Below are 22,255 nucleotides of genomic sequence, written 5' to 3'. Positions count from 1 at the left end.
TCCTCCATCTTGTGTTCCCTCCACCTTGTTGGACCTCTCACTATGGTTTAATAGCCAAGCATTAGAAGGAGCCTAAGTATGATAGTTATCCCTACTAAATAAAGGTCCAACACCCTCGTTACAGGCGCCTCTTCAATACATTCTCCATTCCTATTGCAAATTCAGAGTGGCCCCATTCCAAAACAGCCAATATTTATTCATGGAGGCTGAAATTAAGTACAGGGTGTATATCTCCATTACTTGTGAACGAGAGATGTTGCTTTTGTGTTGTGTGTGTGTGTGTGTGTGTGTGTGTGTGTGTGTGTGTGTGTGTGTGTGTGTGTGTGTGTGTGTGTGTGTGTGTGTGTGTGTGTGTGTGTGAAAATTAAAGGAGCAGACAAGGGCGGGGTGATAATAAATTATTTGGTTTCCACACATTTTGGAAGGTAACGTAAGTAACAGAAAACGGCTCTTGCTAATAGCTAAAAGAAAGTGGCTTTTATAATGCGAATAATATAAGAAAATGATCTAATAAAACTACATACAACTATTTCGGAGAACTGGTGAGATTCGAACCCATAGTGAGCCAGTCCTACCACTAGTAGACCAATGCTCTCTCTAGTATACCATACTAGACCAATAACAGTCTTCAAACTAGGTGTATTAATATTGCCTAGCAAGGTTAGCATGGGAACTACTGCCCTGCTAGGTTTAGGACTGGCTCGCCATAGGTTTGAATCCCACCCGCTTTGTGGGTTATTTGCAGTCTTGTTATTGGGCCCTTTCGAGTCTTTACGTTCAACTATAATAAACTCTTACATGAGGGGAAAAATGTATAGTGAAAGTCATACATAAGGTTCGCATACGTGCAGAAATCACAGAAAACGACGCATCGAAAAAGAGAAACGGAAAATTGTGCACAATCACAGAAAACAGGTTTGGGTTTGAGGGTCAACTTACAGAACATGGCGATGGTAGTGGACCTGTGGGTGATAGCAGCAGCCAGGTTGCTGGTTGGGTCGACGCTAACGAGGCGACACGTCAGATGGGCGTCCCTATGCCTCTGTTCGACACCCACCAAGTGCAGCTGATTGACTGCCACACCTTCACCAGCAGACGCCCACGACGAGTCTAACTCCTGCCCCTCCAACTGCCACGTCAGACTCACCACTTCGCTTAATCCTGGCGGAGAGTAGAAAAGGGGAAGATGTGACGAGATGTGATTATAGGGTAAAAGATACTTATATCATCAACAAAGTGAATATGGGCAGACGAATGGGTTGAGAGAGAGAAACATTATTATGACATACGAGATATTTAGGCAGTCGACAGAATTGAGAAAGACAGAAGACCCAGAAGGAAAGTTCATAAATGGAAGCTGTCGCCTCCTCCAGGCTCTCTTAGAATGTGGCCAGCGGTCGGCGTCACACCCACCACTGCCACCATCCCCCATCCTTCCCATATGGGGTAAGAGGTTTTTGAGAAGTCAAGAATTATGAAATTAGAAGGTATAATAGTCCGCCCTAAGCTTTTTCTAACCGTTTAGAACAGGTCGTGTGATTTGAGAATATACGTTTCTCAGTGGATATTATATATATGGATTGCTGTTATTCTGTGTAACCTATTTAATTAATAAAAGAAAGGAAATGAATGTGCTCTTTGTCCATTTACCAGATTCTCATTGTATGGAAAAAGTACATTTTTCCTAGCCATCATTTCCTTAAGTTCAGTCCTGTAGATAATCTCTTTTACTGATATTAGTGCCTTCTCTATCGATACCATGCCTAACCCTTCTAGGGTAGGGTAGGTGCCTGAGTCCGAGCCTTTAGCTCATAAGACTGTCATTCCCATTTGCCCCCTTGGGGCGGGGATGGCAGACCAGAGAGGCCTAGCTTGTGGCTAGGCCTGGGAACAGTTGGTCCCAAAGATGAGGAGGTACTTGTGCCTCCTCCCATGGGAGACTTAGGTCTCAGACCCTCCCTAAAGAGGGAGCCAAGGCCGGGCCACCACTTGGAAAAGGCCCGGGCCGGGAGAATACCGGCTAATCTTTAATAATAATAATAATAGTGCCTTCTCGACAACATCTCTAGGATATCTCAGTTTTGTGGCTATGTTGAATATCTTGCTGCTTTCGTCCTCTAAGTACTCCGGACTGCAGATGCGCGAAGTCCATTCACCAAAGTCCCTGTCCCTGATTTGCTTTCTTACCTTGAAGAGGAACTAGAAAAATTCCCCATACCCTACCCCACGAAAATAATAATCGAATTGATAAAACTTTGTGTTACTGATTGTAAATTCCTGTTTGAAGGGAAATACTACGCGAAATTATTGCATACACAAATTTTCACTTGTCCTATATGGCAAGATGAGCGTTGCTATTTAAGCCAAGATCGCAAGTTCTGCCTATTCGGCACGACATACATATATATATATATATATATATATATATATATATATATATATATATCGTATTTTAATTGTACCAGCTGCGGAAGAAATATTACCTTGGGTCCCCCTCCAACGTGAATTTATTCAACGTGTCCCCCACCCCACCCCGGATCCTAGTCCCCAGGAGCTCATCACAGTAATGCTGGGAAGAGGGGGCAACAGGCGCGGAAGGTTCAGGCATCTCTCTCTCTCTCGCCTTGCCTGCCCCTCTCTCCCTCTCTCTCTCTCTCTCTCTCCCTCTCTCTCTCTCTCTCCCTCTCTCTCTCTCTCTCCCTCTCTCTCTCTCTCTCTGCAATTTGCAAAACAGTAATTCATTTTGAAACAAGGAATGAACTCCATCATTATGAAAATGATGAACTTCAGCGGAATTATAGTTACATCAGCACTGTATAAAATATATCTCGAATTTAATTCCATAATATCTCCATCAGTTAAAAATTTCATCAGAACATCAATACTTTTTTTATTATTATTTTAAACAGGTAAATTATCAGTGCAGTTTCCGAGAAGAAATGAATGGAGCAGATTCTGACGTGTGTATGTGTTCCAGTATGTAGCTCTTGATAATTGTTCCAGTATGTAGCTCTTGATAATTGTTCCAGTATGTAGCTCTTGATAATTGTTCCAGTATGTAGCTCTTGATAATTGTTCCAGTATGTAGCTCTTGATAATTGTTCCAGTATGTAGCTCTTGATAATTGTTCCAGTATGTAGCTCATGATAATTGTTCCAGTATGTAGCTCTTGATAATTGTTCCAGTATGTAGCTCTTGATAATTGTTCCAGTATGTAGCTCTTGATAATTGTTCCAGTATGTAGCTCTTGATAATTGTTCCAGTATGTAGCTCTTGATAATTGTTCCAGTATGTAGCTCTTGATAATTGTTCCAGTATGTAGCTCTTGATAATTGTTCCAGTATGTAGCTCATGATAATTGTTCCAGTATGTAGCTCTTGATAATTGTTCCAGTATGTAGCTCTTGATAATTGTTCCAGTATGTAGCTCTTGATAATTGTTCCAGTATGTAGCTCTTGATAATTGTTCCAGTATGTAGCTCTTGATAATTGTTCCAGTATGTAGCTCTTGATAATTGTTCCAGTATGTAGCTCTTGATAATTGTTCCAGTATGTAGCTCTTGATAATTGTTCCAGTATGTAGCTCTTGATAATTGTTCCAGTATGTAGCTCTTGATAATTGTTCCAGTATGTAGCTCTTGATAATTGTTCCAGTATGTAGCTCTTGATAATTGTTCCAGTATGTAGCTCTTGATAATTGTTCCAGTATGTAGCTCTTGATAATTGTTCCAGTATGTAGCTCTTGATAATTGTTCCAGTATGTAGCTCTTGATAATTGTTCCAGTATGTAGCTCTTGATAATTGTTCCAGTATGTAGCTCTTGATAATTGTTCCAGTATGTATCTCTTGATAATTGTTCCAGTATGTAGCTCTTGATAATTGTTCCAGTATGTAGCTCTTGATAATTGTTCCAGTATGTAGCTCTTGATAATTGTTCCAGTATGTAGCTCTTGATAATTGTTCCAGTATGTAGCTCATGATAATTGTTCCAGTATGTAGCTCATGATAATTGTTCCAGTATGTAGCTCTTGATAATTGTTCCAGTATGTAGCTCATGATAATTGTTCCAGTATGTAGCTCATGATAATTGTTCCAGTATGTAGCTCATGATAATTGTTCCAGTATGTAGCTCTTGATAATTGTTCCAGTATGTAGCTCTTGATAATTGTTCCAGTATGTAGCTCTTGATAATTGTTCCAGTATGTAGCTCTTGATAATTGTTCCAGTATGTAGCTCTTGATAATTGTTCCAGTATGTAGCTCTTGATAATTGTTCCAGTATGTAGCTCTTGATAATTGTTCCAGTATGTAGCTCTTGATAATTGTTCCAGTATGTAGCTCTTGATAATTGTTCCAGTATGTAGCTCTTGATAATTGTTCCAGTATGTAGCTCTTGATAATTATGTTTGTGAGTGTCTGTGTGTATAATATACATTCAGTGGCCACTTTAATAGGTACACCTGTCTACCTGCTCGTTCATGCAAGTATCTAATAAGCCAATCACGTGATAGCACCTCAGTGCCTGAGATCATGCAGATGTTGTCAAGATGTTCAGTTGTTGTTCAGACTGAACATCAGAATGTGGAAGAACTGTGATCTGAGTGACTTTGATCGTGGAATGATTATTGGTGCCAGACAGACGAGGGGATCTGAGTATCTCAGAAACTGCTGATCTGCAATTTCCACACACATCAATCTGATAAATTAGTCTAATTTATCAACGTGTCGGTTCTCTGAACCGGCGAAGTTTTTTCAGTCTTCGACTGTCCAGTTTTGGTGAGCCTGTGCCCACTGGAGCCTCACTTTCCAGTTCTTAGCCGACAGGATTGGAACCCGGTGTGGTCTTCTGCTGCTGTAACTCATCTACTTCAAGGTTCGACATGTGTGTTCAGAGATGCTCTGCTGCATACCAGTGTGGTAACATGTGGTTATTTGAGTTACTGTCACATTTCTGTCAGCTTGAGCCAGTATGGCCATTCTCCTCTGACCTCTTGTTAACACGACGCTTTTAACCCACACAACTGCCACTCACCGGATATTTTGTGTTTTTCACACCATTATCTGTAAACTCTAGAGATTGATGTGTTGTAGATGAATATCAACAACACATCAATCTCTAGAGTTTACAGATAATGGTGTGAAAAACACAAAATATCCGGTGAGTGGCAGTTGTGTGGGTTAAAAGCGTCGTGTTAACAAGAGGTCAGAGGAGAATGGCCATACTGGCTCAAGCTGACAGAAATGTGACAGTAACTCAAATAACCACATGTTACCACACTGGTATGCAGCAGAGCATCTCTGAACACACATGTCGAACCTTGAAGTAGATGAGTTACAGCAGCAGAAGACCACACCGGGTTCCAATCCTGTCGGCTAAGAACTGGAAAATGAGGCTCCAGTGGGCACAGGCTCACCAAAACTGGACAGTCGAAGACTGAAAAAACTTCGCCTGGTCTGACAAATCGCGATTTCTGCTGCGACACGAAATGGTAGGGCTAGAATTTGCCACTAATCTTTGTGATGTGGTGGAACGGGAAAATGATACCATGAATATGTATTGGACAAATCTGCAGCAACTTCGTGATGCTGTCATGTCATCATGGACCAGAATCTCTACGGAATCTTTCCAGCACCTTGTTGAATTCATGCCTCGAAGAATTCAGGCTGTTCTGGTAAATGGTAAAGGAGGCCCTACCCAGTATTAGAAGGGTGTACCTAGTAGTGACCACTGAGTGTATGTATATCTATCTATCTGTCTGTCTATATATATATATATATATATATATATATATATATATATATATATATATTATATATATATATATATATATATATCTATATATATATATATATATATATATATATATATATATATATATAATGTGCCGAATAGGTAAAACTGGTCAATTAGCAAGAACTTATTTAAAATTAAGTCCTTTCTAAAATTTTCTCTTATACGTTTAAAGATATATTTTTTTAATTTATGTTAATGTAAAAATTAATAATTTTGTACTAAAAGAACCTTAGAAAACTTAACCTTATTATAACAAGCGCAATTTAATCCAACTAAATATATTTTAGATAAGTTTACAATAATTTAATAATAAACAAACGCAATAAAATATATTTGTTTCTTTAGGTTCAAAATGATTTTTGATAAATTATTGCATACACAAATTTTCGCTTGCTTTATTCGGCAAGAAGAGCGTTGCTATTTCACTTTGATTTGATTTCACTCTATCCCTAAATTAGGGATTAAAGTATTTTCGACTTGTAGTGAACAGATTACATACAGTCTTAATGACTCTTTGTGTAGTCAACAGACTGTAAAGCCAATTAAGAAACCAATCAGCAGTTTCTATAATTCGAAGAAAAAATTAAAAGCCTCCCTTTCGTCATTATAAAATAATACTGATAGAAGGTCATCAACGCACCAGCTTAAAAAGAACAAAAATTGTGATGGTGTGTGGTACTCCGCTTGAGCGGCCCATCAGATAAACTAGCAACCTGAATGTCAATTTAGGGCTTCAATCTCCATCCAGGGTGCTAATATCCCTTTGTGATGGGGTGAATTACGTCCCGGGATGGGACTCTGAGAGCGTCGGGGCGCTGGGAGAGCGTATTGTGTCGCGCGCTGGGATGTGATATGTGAAGGACATGCTTTGTCATTATATATTTCTGATTATCACTGTGTTTGCTTATGAGCAAGTACATATTTTTCTTATTATTTGTAATTAAAGAAATAGAGCTGCGCTGTAGTGTTCCTCTCTCAGTATTTTTGTACTTTATGTGCTCTCCCGGGATGTGACCACAACAGTCGACATGAGAAATTCTCGGGGCTTGTTTTATCCGGAAATCGAACCCAGAACCTTTGAGTTGGGCGTCGATTGCTTTAGTAAATTTTTAATTACCTCTTTACGAATGTTTAGTTACAGGAGTAGAGAAATACTCGTAGTGTCCCATCTTCATTATTTTTGTTTTGTTTAGTTAAAACAGTGGACTAATACCTGGGTGCCGACTGACTGCTTGGTGAACACAGGCAGACTTGTTCGTATGTCTCACCCTCTTGAAGGATCAAGTCTGGGGCCCCGACTGTTCCATAAGCAGTGTGTGCTTTTTTTTACACAGGGTTTGACAACTTCATGTTAAGGATTCCTAACTTTATTGACAAGTTAGGGATTCCTAACTTTATTGACAAGCTATTGACAAGTTAAGGATTACTAACTTTATTGACAAGCTAAGAGCCGTTCTCTCTCTCCCTCTCTCTCTCTCTCTCTCTCTCTCTCTCTCTCTCTCTCTCTCTCTTTCTCTCTTTCTCTCACTCTCTCCACCATTTTCCCTCCTTCTTCCACTTCCCGCCTCAATACTTCTGTCTTCCTGACTCAAGAAATCGTAATGACACGATTGCAAACAAACCAGGGTACCGTCTGGGATTGAACCCGCGGTGAGTGAGTCGTAAAACTCCAGACCGACACGTTAGCCACTGGGCCAGCTTGCTACAATAAGATTCATCCAACTAGGTATATTTATACACCAAAGGAACGTTACCATAGGCATCACTATGACCAAAAATGCAACTTTTTACAGATGAATCTCCAGCTAGCGTGGCCGTGACGAACTCTAGCGCAAGTCCCCTGAAAGTCGTCATCATGACTGTCTTCGTTATTTCACTCCGTTATTTCTCTCTCTTCTTCCCTGCATCCTTCCTTCTCCTTGATCTGCCTTTTTTGTTTGTACTGTAATATATGTTTCAGAAGGAACATTCGGCTCTCAGACCATAGAATTAGCTGTTGATGCTTCTCTTGTGAGACACACAAGCCTCAAACCTCCTCCCCTGACCCCCCCCCTCCCCCATCCTTCCTTACACACACACAGCAAGGCACTACAAAGAGACCTGGACAGGCTGGACACGTGGTCCAGCAACTGGCTTCTCGAATTCAACCCTGCCAAATACAAAGTCATGAAGATTGGGGAAGGGCAAAGAAGACCGCAGACAGAATATAGGCTAAGTGGACAAAGACTGCAAACCTCACTCAAGGAGAAAGATCTTGGGGTGACCATAACACCGAACACGTCTCCGGAGGCACACATCAACCAGATAGCTGCTGCAGCACATGGGCGCCTGGCAAACTTGAGAATAGCGTTCCGATACCATAGTAATGAATCGTTCAAGACACTGTACACTGTGTACGTCAGGCCCATACTGGAGTATGCAGCACCAGTTTGGAGCCCACACCTGGTCTAGGATCTCAAGAAGTTAGAGAAAGTACAAAGGTTTGCAACATGCCTAATTCCGGAACTCAGGGAAATGTCCTACGATGAAAGGTTGAAGGAAATCGGACTGACGACACTGGAGGACAGGAGGGTCAGGGGAGACGTGATAACGACGTACAAAATACTGCGTGGAATAGATAAGGTGGATAGAGACAGGATGCTCCAGAGAAGGGACACAGAAACAAGGGGTCACAATTGGAAGCTGAAGACTCAGACGAGTCACAGGGATGTTAGGAAGTATTTCTTCAGTCATAGAGTCGTCAGGAAGTGGAATAGCCTAGCAAGTGATGTAGTGGAGGCGGGAACCATACATAGCTTTAAGACGAGGTATGACAAAGCTCAGGATGCAGGGAGAAAAAGGACCAAGTAGCGATCAGTGAAGAAGCGGGGCCAGGAGCAGAGTCTCGACCCCTGCAACCATTATTAGGTGAGTGTACACACACACACACACGTAGACTGCATTTTCTTGGACTATAAGCAGGCGTTTGACACAGTCCCAGGTAAAAGATTGCTGCAATAGCTGGAGGACCAGGCAGGGATAACAGGGAAGGCATTGCAATGGAACAGGGAATACCTGTCAGGAAGACAACAGCGAGTCATGGTACATGGCGAGGAGTCAGAGTGGGCGCCAGTGACGAGCGAGTTTCCATAGGGGTCAGCCCTAGGACCGGTACTGTTCCTTCCTGGTATTTGTGAACGACATGACGGAAGGAATAGATTCAGAGGTGTCCCTGTTTGCAGACGATGTGAAGTTGCTGAGAAGAATTCAATCGGACGAACACCAGCCAGAACTGCAAAGGGATCTGGACAGGCTGCAGACCTAGTCCAGAAACTGGCTCCTGGAGTTCAACCCCACCAAGTGCAAAGTCGTGAAGATTAGGGAAGGGCAAAGAAGGCCGCAGACGGCGTACAGTCTAGGGGGCCAGAGACTACAAACCTCACTCAAGGAAAATAATCTTGGAGTGAGTATAACACCAGGCACATCTCCTGAGGCACACATCAATCAAACAACTGCTGCAGCATACGGGCGCCTAGGAAACCTAAGAACAGCATTCCGACATCTTAATAAGGAATCATTCAGGACCCTGTACACTGTGAAAGTTAGGCCTATATTGGAGTATGCAGCACCAGTTTAGAACCCACTCCTAGCCAAGCACGTAAGGAAAGGTTTGTAACAAGACTAGTCCCGGAGCTAAGGGGCATGTCCTACGAGGAGAGGTTAAGGGAAATCGACCTGACGGCACTGGAGGGCAGGAGAGATAGGGGGGATATGATATCGACATATAAATACTGAGAGGAATCGACAAGGTGGACAGAGACAAGATGTACCAGAGATGGCACACAGCAACAAGGGGTCACAGTTGGAAGTTGAAGACTCAGATGAATCAAAGGGATGTTAGGAAGTATTTCTTGAGTCACAGAGTTGTCAGGAAGTTGAATAGTCTGGGAAGTGATGTCGTGGTGGCAGGATCCATACATAGCTTTAGGAAGAGGTATGATAAAACTCATGGAGCAGAAAGAGTGACATAATAGCGACCAGCGAAGAGGCGGGGCGAGGAGCTATGATTCGACCCCTGCAACCACAATTAGATGAGTACACACACCTACATACACACACACACACACACACACACACACACACACACACACACACACACACACACACACACACACACACACACACACACACAAACTACAAGAAAGGGGACTACACGGGAATAAGGAACTTCCTGAACGGGGTTCAGTGGGACAGAGAACTGGCAGGGAAGCCAGTTAATGAGATGATGGAATATGTAAACACAATGTGCAAGGAAGCTGAGGAGAGGTTTGTACCCGACCGTAACAGGAATAATAAAAAAAGCCAGGATGAGCCCATGGTTCACCCAAAGGTGCAGGGAGGCAAAAACCAAGTGTGCTAAGGAATGGAAGAAATATAGAAGGCAAAGGACCCAGGAGAATAAGGAGAGCAGTCGTAGAGCCAGAAATGAATATGCACAGATAAGAAGGGAGGCCCAACGACAATATGAAAACGACATACCAGCGAAAGCCAAACCTGACCCGAAGCTGTTATACAGCCACATCAGGAGGAAAATAACAGTCAAGGGCCAGGTAATCATGCTAAGGAAGGAAGGAGGAGAGACAACAAGAAATGACCGTGAAGTATGTGAGAAACTCAACATGAGATTCAAAGAAGTGTTCACAGAGGAGACAGAAGGGGATCCAGAAAGACGGAGAGGTGGGGTACACCACCAAGTGCTGGACACAGTACACACAACCGAGGAAGAAGTGAAGAGGCTTCTGATTGAGCTAGATACCTCAAAGGCAATCGGGCCAGATAACATCTCTCCATGGGTCCTGAGAGAGGGAGCAGAGGCGCTATGTGTACCCTTAACAACAATATTCAATACATTTATCGAAACAGGGAGATTGCCTGAGGCATGGAAGACAGCAAATGTAGTCCCAATCTTTAAAAAAGAAGACAGACATGAAGCACTAAACTACAGACCAGTGTCACTGACATGTATAGTATGCAAAGTCATGGAGATTATCATGAGAAGAGTGGTGGAACACCTAGAAAGAAATTATCTCATCAACAGCAGCCAACATGGTTTCAGGGACGGGAAATCCTGTGTCACAAACCTACTTTAGTTCTATGACAGGGTAACAGCAGTAAGACAAGATAGAGAGGGGTGGGTGGATTGCATTTTCTTGGATTGCAAGAAGGCGTTTGACACAGTTCCACACAGGAGATTAGTGCAAAAACTGGAGGACCAAGCAGGGATAACAGGGAAGGCACTACAATGGATCAGGGAATACTTGTCAGGAAGACAGCAGCGAGTCATGGTACGTGGTGAGGTGTCAGAGTGGGCACCTGTGACCAGCGGGGTCCCACAGGGGTCAGTCCTAGGACCAGTGCTGTTTCTGGTATTTGTGAACGACATGACGGAAGGAATAGACTCCGAAGTGTCCCTGTTTGCAGATGACGTGAAGTTGATGAGAAGAATTCATTCGATCGAAGACCAGGCAGAACTACAAAGGGATCTGGACAGGCTGCAGACCTGGTCCAGCAATTGGCTCCTGGAATTCAACCCCACCAAGTGCAAAGTCATGAAGATTGGGGAAGGGCAAAGAAGAATGCAGACGGAGTACAGTCTAGGGGGCCAGAGACTACAAACATCACTCAAGGAAAAAGTTCTTGGGGTGAGTATAACACCAGGCACATCTCCTGAAGCGCACATCAACCAAATAACTGCTGCAGCATATGGGCGCCTAGCAAACCTCAGAACAGCATTCCGACATCTTAATAAGGAATCATTCAGGACCCTATTCACCGTCTACGTTACGTCCATATTAGAGTATGCGGCACCAGTCTGGAACCCACACCTAGCCAAGCACGTAAAGAAACTAGAAAAAGTGCAAAGGTTTGCAACAAGACTAGTCCCAGAGCTAAGAGGTATGTCCTACGAGGAGAGGTTAAGGGAAATCGACCTGACGACGCTGTAGGACAGGAGAGATAGGGGGGACATGATAACGACATACAAAATACTGAGAGGAATTGACAAGGTGGACAATGACAGGATGTTCCAGAGACTGGACACAGCAACAAGGAGACACAGTTGGAAGTTGAAGACACAGATGAATCACAGGGATGTTAGGAAGTATTTCTTCAGCCACAGAGTAGTCAGGAAGTGGAATAGTTTGGGAAGCGGTGTAGTGGAGGCAGGATCCATACATAGCTTTATGCTGAGGTATGATGAAGCTCACGGTTCAGGAAGAGTGACCTAGTAGCGACCAGTGAAGAGGCGCGGCCAGGAGCTTGGACTCGACCCCTGTAACCTCAACTAGGTGAGTACAACTAGGTGAGTACACACACACACACACACCCACACACACACACACACACACACACACACACACACACAATTCACTCGATCGAAGACCAGTCAGAACTACAAAGGGATCTGGACAGGCTGCAGACCTGGTCCAGCAATTGGCTCCTGGAGTTCAATCCCACCAAGTGCAAAGTCATGAAGATTGGGGAAGGGCAAAGAAGACCGCAGACGGAGTACAGTCTAGGGGGCCAGAGACTACAAACCTCACTCAAGGAAAAAGATCTTGGGGTGAGTATAACACCAGGCACATCTCCTGAAGCGCACATCAATCAAATAACTGCTGCAGCATATGGGCGCCTAGCAAACCTCAGAACAGCATTCCGACATCTTAATAAGGAATCGTTCAGGACCCTGTACACCGTGTACGTTAGGCCCATATTGGAGTATGCGGCACCAGTTTGGAACCCACACCTAGCCAAGCACGTAAAGAAACTAGAGAAAGTGCAAAGGTTTGCAACAAGACTAGTCCCAGAGCTAAGAGGTATGTCCTACGAGGAGAGGTTAAGGGAAATCAACCTGACAACACTGAAGGACAGGAGAGATAGGGGGGACATGATAACGACATATAAAATACTGAGAATAATTGACAAGGTGGACAAAGACAGGATGTTCCAAAGATGGGACACAGCAACAAGGGGACACAGTTGGAAGTTGAAAACACAGATGAATCACAGGGATGTTAGGAAGTATTTCTTCAGCCACAGAGTAGTCAGGAAGTGGAATAGTTTGAGAAGCGATGTAGTGGAGGCAGGATCCATACATAGCTTTAAGCAGAGGTATGATAAAGCTCACGGTTCAGAGAGAGTGACCTAGTAGCGATCAGTGAAGAGGCGGGGCCAGGAGCTCGGACTCGACCCCCGCAACCTCAACTAGGTGAGTACAACTAGGTGAGTACACACACACACACACACACACACACACACACACACACACACACACACACACACACACACACACACACACAAAGTCTCGCACATTCACAAGAAATAGGACTTTGCAAGAATAAAAAAAAAAATCTAAACGGAAAAGTAATTTAGTAGAAAAAAATTAAGATTTGAGTTTCTCAGATTAAGACGTCGAGGAACGACGGAAAGATTCCAACTCCGTCTGGAAAGTGAGAGACAAGAGACACAAAATTAGAAGTTGACAGTGCAAGGAAATGATGGGCAAAATGAATAAAAAAGAATGGAAGAAGCACACAGAGAAGTAAATGACAGAAAATAGAAAAATCCACATTAGGAGAGGTAATTTAATACAAGAGTAGCAGTGGTACATACAGCTAGAAGAATACGGGTAGAGGGAATAAATACAGTATTATATGAACCCTTCTAAAAAATGTAGCCAAAGCGATCAAATTTGAAGAAATGAAAAAAATGAGAGTAATGGCGCGAGTTACGAGAGTGAAAAGGAAGGAGATGGACTCTGGGGAGAATATGAGAGTGTGTGAAGAACTCAAGAAGAGTCGCCAGTGTGTGAAGCAAACACGACAAAGCTCAGTACCAGAACCAAGAATCAGTCCCTCAACCTGGAGTTGATGTCTTCAATCCATCAGTTTAGAGAAATATATAGCAATATGCACGGAGAAGAATCTTATATACTGCAGTCAGGTGAGTTAAAGCAGCAGGAGGCGGAGTCACCAGTGGTAAAATCCACCAGTGTAAGTAGGTCATGACTAACCTATAAGCTTGACCAACTTACACAAGTGTATTTTACCACTAGTGACTCTGCCTCCTGCTGCTTCAACCCACCTGACTGCAGTATATAAGCCACTTGTCTGTGCATATTGCTATACATTTCTTAAGACTGATGGACTGAATACATCGACTCCTGACTGAGGGACTCGTTACCTGAAACTCCTCTTCACCTTCTACCGTTATTCTCTGTATTGGACTGAAGAAGCCAATGGCTGGCGAAACTTTTCCACAATAAAGATTCCCAGATGTTGCACAAGTTTCTCATTCTTCAAGAGGACGATCAGCACTGCTAGGAGGATCAACACTACTAGAAGGATCAGCACTACTAGAATGATCAACACTGACAGAAGGATCAACACTGCCATGAGGATCAACACTACTAGAAGGATCAGCACTACTAGAATGATCAACACTGACAGAAGGATCAGCACTGCCAAGAGGATCAACACTACTAGAAGAATCAACACTGATCTTGCTACACTGATATCCGGGAGCTATGACTCGACCCCAGCAACCACAAATAGGTGAGTACTGGTAGAAGATCTTTATGACGCAATATCAACAATAGACTGATTCATTTACCTGAAGAAAAAAAATAATTTTAATACTTTTGTTTATGTAAAAGTAACAGAAGGCTCAGATTACCTCGGGATTAATTATATATTATCCAGTGATGAGGATAATAACCTCTGAGGAAGAGGATCATCACACATGGTGTTGGAGGGTTAATATGAGCACACTTCTGTTTCCAGCTCAATGGGAAAGTCATTATTATTTCTTGGCGTCGCAGGTGTGTGCAGCTGAGAGCTGTATTACCCACACTGGAAACCATTTAGAAACTGAGCGTGTAGATGACAGTGCTGATTGTCTGAAGTTGGCTTATATAATACACACAGTATGTCAGCATACAACACCATAAACAGGTGATATCACAGTGTGCAAAAAACCATAATGAAAAATAGGAAAATTTCAATTGCTTTTGAGATTGCTCATATCAAGGAATAAGTCGGCTGTTCCTTGATAATGTGAGCAATCACGAAAGCACTTGGAATTTCACTAGTTTTTCACTGTGGTTGTTTTGTATAGCACCATTGATAAATAGTTTGAGTTGGTAGTGCTGACTCTTGAGGGATGGTAATCCTGATGATACAGTCCATCCTTATAAGGACGATAGTGTGGAACGTCAGTTTGTGACTTATAGTAAGATATAAACATATAAATAGTTCATTATCATTGTAACTTGTTCAGCTATCAAAGCTTTGCGCCCCAGTTCCTGGACCCATTATGTACCTCTGTAATTTTTTGATTGCCTCCCACAGGATAGGTATAGGGTGCATAATATAGATGTTAAACTAACTGACGTATAGTATTGTTAACGTTGACTTACCGTGTATGGCTTGGCAGGTGAGGGTGAGGTTGGCACCCTCGGCCAGGGGTTGCAGGCGCTCACCCACAGCACGACCCGAGGCGTCCTCCAGCACCAGGCCCTCCACCCTCTCTGTGGGAGACTAACGTGTTAGACAAGAGAATCAGACACGTTAACACAAGCTGTCGTAAGAACACAAGCTGTCGTAAGAACACAAGCTGTCGTATGAACACAAGCTGTCGTAAGAACACAAGCTGAGGGACAAGTTTTTAGAATTTTTGATGAGTTTGGAATTTTGAACTAGAAAGACGTTACTTAATTTATAGAAATTAAGATTTTGATCAATTGTTCCTTTTAAAATGCAGTTTAGAGAGCATGGCTGATTTACCATTGTGATGATAACGTTACATTGTATGTAGAGGTTTATCAAGTCACACAGTGTAGAGCTTTATCGGGTCGTACAGAGATTGAAAATAAACATTTATATGTACTCCTGGAAGGTAAGGTAAGGCTGAGGGACTGACCACCTCAAATACTATTTCTCCAAGGGTGATGGACTGATTACATCATTTTCATTTTACTACTACACCTGCTGCTTCTGTATTTAACCGAAGAAGTCTACTGTGTAGAAACTTAACAATAACAAAGATACCCAACTGTTACACATGCGTCTTACTCATGTAAGTTGTGTTGAAAGCTAACGAAAATAATCAAAACATTCATAAAATCTATAGATTTTTCTCTTGGGAATTTTGGTCACTTTGCGAATTCATGATAATCAAGGTAATTGTTTACAGGCAAACTCTGTTATCAAGTGTTTTGGTTTCAAGCAAGTAGTAGTAGTAATAAGCAGAGTAACTTGTTTAGTTTTTATGTGCAGCTCACTAAAATATGCTGTGTTAATTAGTAGTTTTGGGGTTAGTCTGATTAATGTTGATTGTTTGAGACAGGAGACACGCAAGCACTTTGCCACTCTCCACACACACGACAACAACCACACTACCACAACAACTACGCTACCACAACAACCACACTACCACAACAACTACGCTACTACAACAAACACACTACCACAACAACTACGCTACCACAACAACCACACTACCACAACAACTACGCTACTACAACAAACACACTACCACAACAACCACGCTACTACAACAACTACGCTACTACAACAAACACACTACCACAACAACTACGCTACCACAATAACCACACTACCACAACAACTACACTACCACAACAACCACACTACCACAACAACCACGCTACTACAACAACTACGCTACTACAACAAACACACTACCACAACAACTACGCTACCACAACAACCACACTACCACAACAACTACACTACCACAACAACCACACTACCACAACAACCACGCTACTACAACAACTACGCTACTACAACAAACACACTACCACAACAACTACGCTACCACAATAACCACACTACCACAACAACTACACTACCACAACAACCACACTACCACAACAACCACGCTACTACAACAACTACGCTACTACAACAAACACACTACCACAACAACTACGCTACCACAACAACCACACTACCACAACAACTACACTACCACAACAACCACGCTACCACAACAACTACGCTACTACAACAAACACACTACCACAACAACTACGCTACCACAACAACCACACTACCACAACAACTACGCTACTACAACAACCACACTACCACAACAACCACACTACCACAACAACCACACTACCACAACAACTACGCTACTACAACAAACACACTACCACAACAACTACGCTACTACAACAAACACACTACCACAACAACTACGCTACCACAACAACCACACTACCACAACAACTACACTACCACAACAACCACACTACCGCAACAACCACACTACCACAACAACCACACTACCACAACAACTACGCTACTACAACAAACACACTACCACAACAACTACGCTACTACAACAAACACACTACCACAACAACTACGCTACCACAACAACCACACTACCACAACAACTACACTACCACAACAACCACACTACCACAACAACCACACTACCACAACAACCACACTACCACAACAACTACGCTACTACAACAAACACACTACCACAACAACTACGCTACTACAACAAACACACTACCACAACAACTACGCTACCACAACAACCACACTACCACAACAACTACACTACCACAACAACCACACTACCACAACAACTACACTACTACAACAACTACACTACCACAACAACCACACTACCACAACAACCACACTACCACAACAACCACACTACCACAACAACCACACTACCACAACAACTACGCTACTACAACAAACACACTACCACAACAACTACGCTACTACAACAAACACACTACCACAACAACTACGCTACCACAACAACCACACTACCACAACAACTACACTACCACAACAACCACACTACCACAACAACTACACTACTACAACAACTACACTACCACAACAACCACACTACCACAACAACCACACTACCACAACAACCACACTACCACAACAACTACACTACCACAACAACCACACTACCACAACAACTACACTACCACAACAAACACTACAAAAACTACACTACCACAGTAGCCACTCAGTCACCAGTTACCACACTGTATCATAACTACCATAACAGCCAGACTAAGGCACTACTACAGCAGCCACATTAACACAGCCTCACACCAAACACAATACCACAAAAACATTGCCTTTCATGAACGAGCAACCCACACTACTCTGTCGTTAGTAAAGATGCCGGGCCAGGAGCTAGGACTCGGTCCCTAAAAACACAACACTGAGCTTAAAGGTGGCTTCAAGCTAGACCATACACACAACATACTACTTGACCTCATACTTGTCCATCAGACCACACATTATACTTCCAGATCTCACTATTTCACTAGACTATAATCTTTCAAATGTTCATTTTAAATTTCCTTCTTTTACATACCCTCCAAAATTCGTCTGCCAGCCTTTGCACATTTTCTCCAGAATCTCCCTAATTTCCTTACCTCATGAATTCATCGCATCTTGTGTCATGGAATATGACAGGGAAACATACCTAGCCTTTGTTCCCACAATGTAACTTTCATATAGAGTAGTGTAGCAGCACTTTCCGGGTGTACCCAAGTTTATTGAATGAAAAGCCATCCCTGCACTCACCAGGTACAAGTAGCAGGAGCCTCTGAGTCCAAGTGGGCGAGAGTCTGTAATGTACTCTGCACCTGTACTCTGCCTGGTCCCCCTGCCAGGCTTCCTTGATCACTAGAGTGGTGCCACCAGCTTCCAGATAGCGCCGTTCTTGAGGCTTTTCGTTGCTGTTGCTGCTGCTGCTGCTGCTGTTGCTGTTGGCGGTGGCAAAGATGCTGTTGATACTAGTGGTGTTGGCGGTGTCGAGTCTGGCCCGCGCATCATAGCTATGGTGGGAAAACAGAAGAAATATGAGGGCTGGTTGTGTTAATTATTTTGATATGGCGAAGGTGTTGTGTTTTTTGTTATGGTATCCAGGGTGTTAAGGTGGTGTAGGTGTAGTGGTGATAAGAGCTGAATGTGATGAATGTTATATAGGGATTACAGCTCTCTTTTTCCTACCACCTTCTCTTCTCTCTCTATGCTAATGAGACAAGACAGTGTCATGGTTACTGGGGAACAGTGAAAAATAATTGGATCAAATGTACATAAGTGTGGATGGTATTACCTATAAGAGTAGAGAATAAAAAGATCGAATGTCTCTTACAAAAAATAAAGTTCACTGGGTAATAACTACGTAAGATTTATCAGATGGGTGCTTAGTAGCTAAGAAAAAAAAAGGAAACCAGAGGAGTGGTACTAATTATCAAGAATCAGCATTGTTTGAGGACCTGATGACTGTTAATATGGGAAAATTCAATAATGGTACACCAGAGAGAAGTGAACAAACCACCAGGACATATTTATTAGAAAACGTTTCGATCCTGTGACATTGATCAATTTTTAACACACAAAGGTTAAAAATGACAGTCAGATGGACGGAGAGTGAGGAGTGAGTGACGCATGTGACCTGAAGAATATCATAATGAGATGAGGACAGGGAGACAATAAGGTCATGTGACTACTTAAATATGTCCCATTGTTTGCTCACGTGTCTTTTTAAACCATTTTGTCTATATCTATTACCAAGGTTTATAACACATCAGAGACAGTTTTGATAGGAGTTTAATTGTAGTAGTGATGTTACACCCTCCACCAAATAACAGAAGGTCAAGGACGGAGTGTGAGGATAACAGGACCATAACACGCATCCTTTAAACACTAGAACAGACAACACACTTTTTCATTATTATTGTGGATAGGAAATCAAATAAGACAAACCCCATACACAGTTTCAAGAGATGTAAGACAAGGCCCAGGAGAAGCAGAAACAGTAATGGCAGTCAGTATAATTAAAGAGGCATGTCCAGACTCTGTGAATCGACTTAAACAAAATCAAAGTAAAAACACACAAATGAGACATTTGAAGAAAGTAAATATTATGTATAACTGCTTGCGAGTGATGTGAAATTAATGAGAAAGATAAAGTGAGAGAGCAGGGAGAGGCAGCAAGATGACTTGAAGAAGCTGCTAAACTTCTCAAGTAAGTGGCTACTCGAATTCAATCATGATAAGTATATATCAGTCATAGAACTTCAGCGGCATATACAAAAACTTCTATTAGACACAGTGGAGTATGCAGCATCAGCAGGACCGCATCCAGCGTGTAGAAAAACCAAACGAGATAAGTACCAGAACTAAAGGACTGCGACGAGGGACTTAAATAACTCAACCTAACACCAGTAGAAAAGAGGAGTAACAACAGGTAAATGATCATGACATACTCAGAGGATTGGAGAGAATGGATGGATAAACGCTGTTTGAGATGCCGGAGGGTGTTATGATGGCTGCTAAGGTAAAGATTAGCCATGGGGACGTTAGGAAGTACTTTATCAGTCTCATTGTGGTCAGTAAATGGAAACAACTAAACGATAAGTTGGAAGAAAAAAAGATACAGAGCTTCAAGAGTGGATATGACCGGGCCTTGGAGGTTAGAAGTCTTTAAACTAGGACATTAAGATTTAACAGGCGGGGCCAGGAGCCATGAGTAACACTTACCAAACATAACTAGATGAGTACACACACACACACACACACACACACACACACACACACACACACACACACACACACACACACACACACACACACACACACACACACACACACACATACACACATTAGAGTATGCAGCACCAGTTTGGAACCCACACCTGGTCAAGCACCTCAAGAAATTAGAGAAGGTGCAAAGGTTTGCAACAAGACTAGTCCCAGAGCTAAGGGGATTGTCCTACGAAGAAAGGTTAACGGAAATCGGCCTGACGACACTGGAGGACAGGAGGGTTAGGGGAGACATGATAACGACATATAAAATACTGCGAGGAATTGACAAGGTGGACAAAGACAGGATGTTCCAGAGATGGGACACACAAACAAGGGGTCACAGTTGGAAGTTGAAGACTCCGATGAGTCAGAGGGATGTTAGGAAGTATTTCTTCAGTCACAGAGTTGTCAGGAAGTGGAATAGTCTGGCAAGTGATGTAGTGGAGGCAGGGAGAAAGAGAGAGAGAGAGAGAGAGAGAGAGAGAGAGAGAGAGAGAGAGAGAGAGAGAGAGAGAGAGAGAGAGAGAGAGAGAGAGAGAGGACCTAGTAACAATCAGTAAAGAGGCAGGGCCAGGAACTATGAGTCGACCCCTACAACCACAAATACGTGAACACACACACACACACACACACACACACACACACACACACACACACACACACACACAGCAACAAGCTAGTAAACAAGGACGCACATACAAACACACGTGTTCACCAGTAATTATTATTATAATAAATATTAGTATATATTAATAAGGAATTGAGTGAGAAAAAATCCTATAATCTTCAAAAAAGTAACGAAGCCTAGTGTGCAAAGGTCCGGGCCGGGAGAGTACCGGTGAACCAAGAACAACAAAGGTCCGGGCCGGGAGAGTACCGGTGAACCAAGAACAACAAACATCTAGGCCGGGAGAGTACCGGTGAACCAAGAACAACAAAGGTCCGGGCCGGGAGAGTACCGGTGAACCAAGAACAACAAACATCTAGGCCGGGAGAGTACCGGTGAACCAAGAACAACAAAGGTCCGGGCCGGGAGAGTACCGGTGAACCAAGAACAACAAACATCTAGGCCGGGAGAGTACCGGTGAACCAACAACAACAAAGATCCGGGCCGGGAGAGTACCGGGGCCGGGAGAGTACCGGTGAACCAAGAACAACAAACATCTAGGCCGGGAGAGTACCGGTGAACCAAGAACAACAAAGGTCCGGGCCGGGAGAGTACCGGTGAACCAGGAACAACAAACATCTAGGCCGGGAGAGTACCGGTGAACCAAGAACAACAAAGGTCCGGGCCGGGAGAGTACCGGTGAACCAAGAACAACAAACATCTAGGCCGGGAGAGTACCGGTGAACCAACAACAACAAAGGTCCGGGCCGGGAGAGTACAACCAAAACAACAAAGGTCCGGGCCGGGAGAGTACCGAACAACAAACATCTAGGCCGGGAGAGTGAACCAAGAACAACAAAGGTCCGGGCCGGGATCCGGTGAACCAAGGCCGGGAGAGTACCGGTGAACCAAGAACAACAAAGGCCGGGAGAGTCCGGTGAACCGGGAGAGTACCGGTGAACCAAGAACAACAAACATCCGGTAGGCCGGGAGAGTACCGGTGAACCAAGAACAACAAAGAGAGTCCGGGCCGGGAGAGTACCGGTGAACCAAGAACAACAAAGGTCCGGGCCGGGAGAGTACCGGTGAACCAAGAACAACAAACATCTAGGCCGGGAGAGTACCGGTGAACCAAGAACAACAAAGGTCCGGGCCGGGAGAGTACCGGTGAACCAAGAACAACAAACATCTAGGCCGGGAGA

General features: G+C 43.2%; 1 protein-coding gene across 1 annotated transcript in view; it reads right to left on the bottom strand.

Annotated features, from left to right (window-relative positions):
- LOC128685615 (protein turtle homolog A-like) overlaps nucleotides 1-22,255 on the bottom strand; it is an 895,009-nt gene that overhangs the window by 278,519 nt on the left and 594,235 nt on the right. The window contains exons 3-5 of the mRNA XM_070088010.1: nucleotides 18,437-18,690; nucleotides 15,247-15,357; nucleotides 940-1,161 (exon numbers count right to left, since the gene is read on the bottom strand). Of these exons, the coding sequence (XP_069944111.1) occupies nucleotides 940-1,161; nucleotides 15,247-15,357; nucleotides 18,437-18,690 (587 nt within the window). The remainder of the gene's footprint in view (nucleotides 1-939; nucleotides 1,162-15,246; nucleotides 15,358-18,436; nucleotides 18,691-22,255) is intronic.

Source organism: Cherax quadricarinatus, chromosome 23, assembly GCF_038502225.1.
Source record: "Cherax quadricarinatus isolate ZL_2023a chromosome 23, ASM3850222v1, whole genome shotgun sequence".
NCBI lineage: Eukaryota > Metazoa > Arthropoda > Malacostraca > Decapoda > Parastacidae > Cherax > Cherax quadricarinatus.
This window is presented reverse-complemented; position numbering and strand designations above follow the sequence as displayed.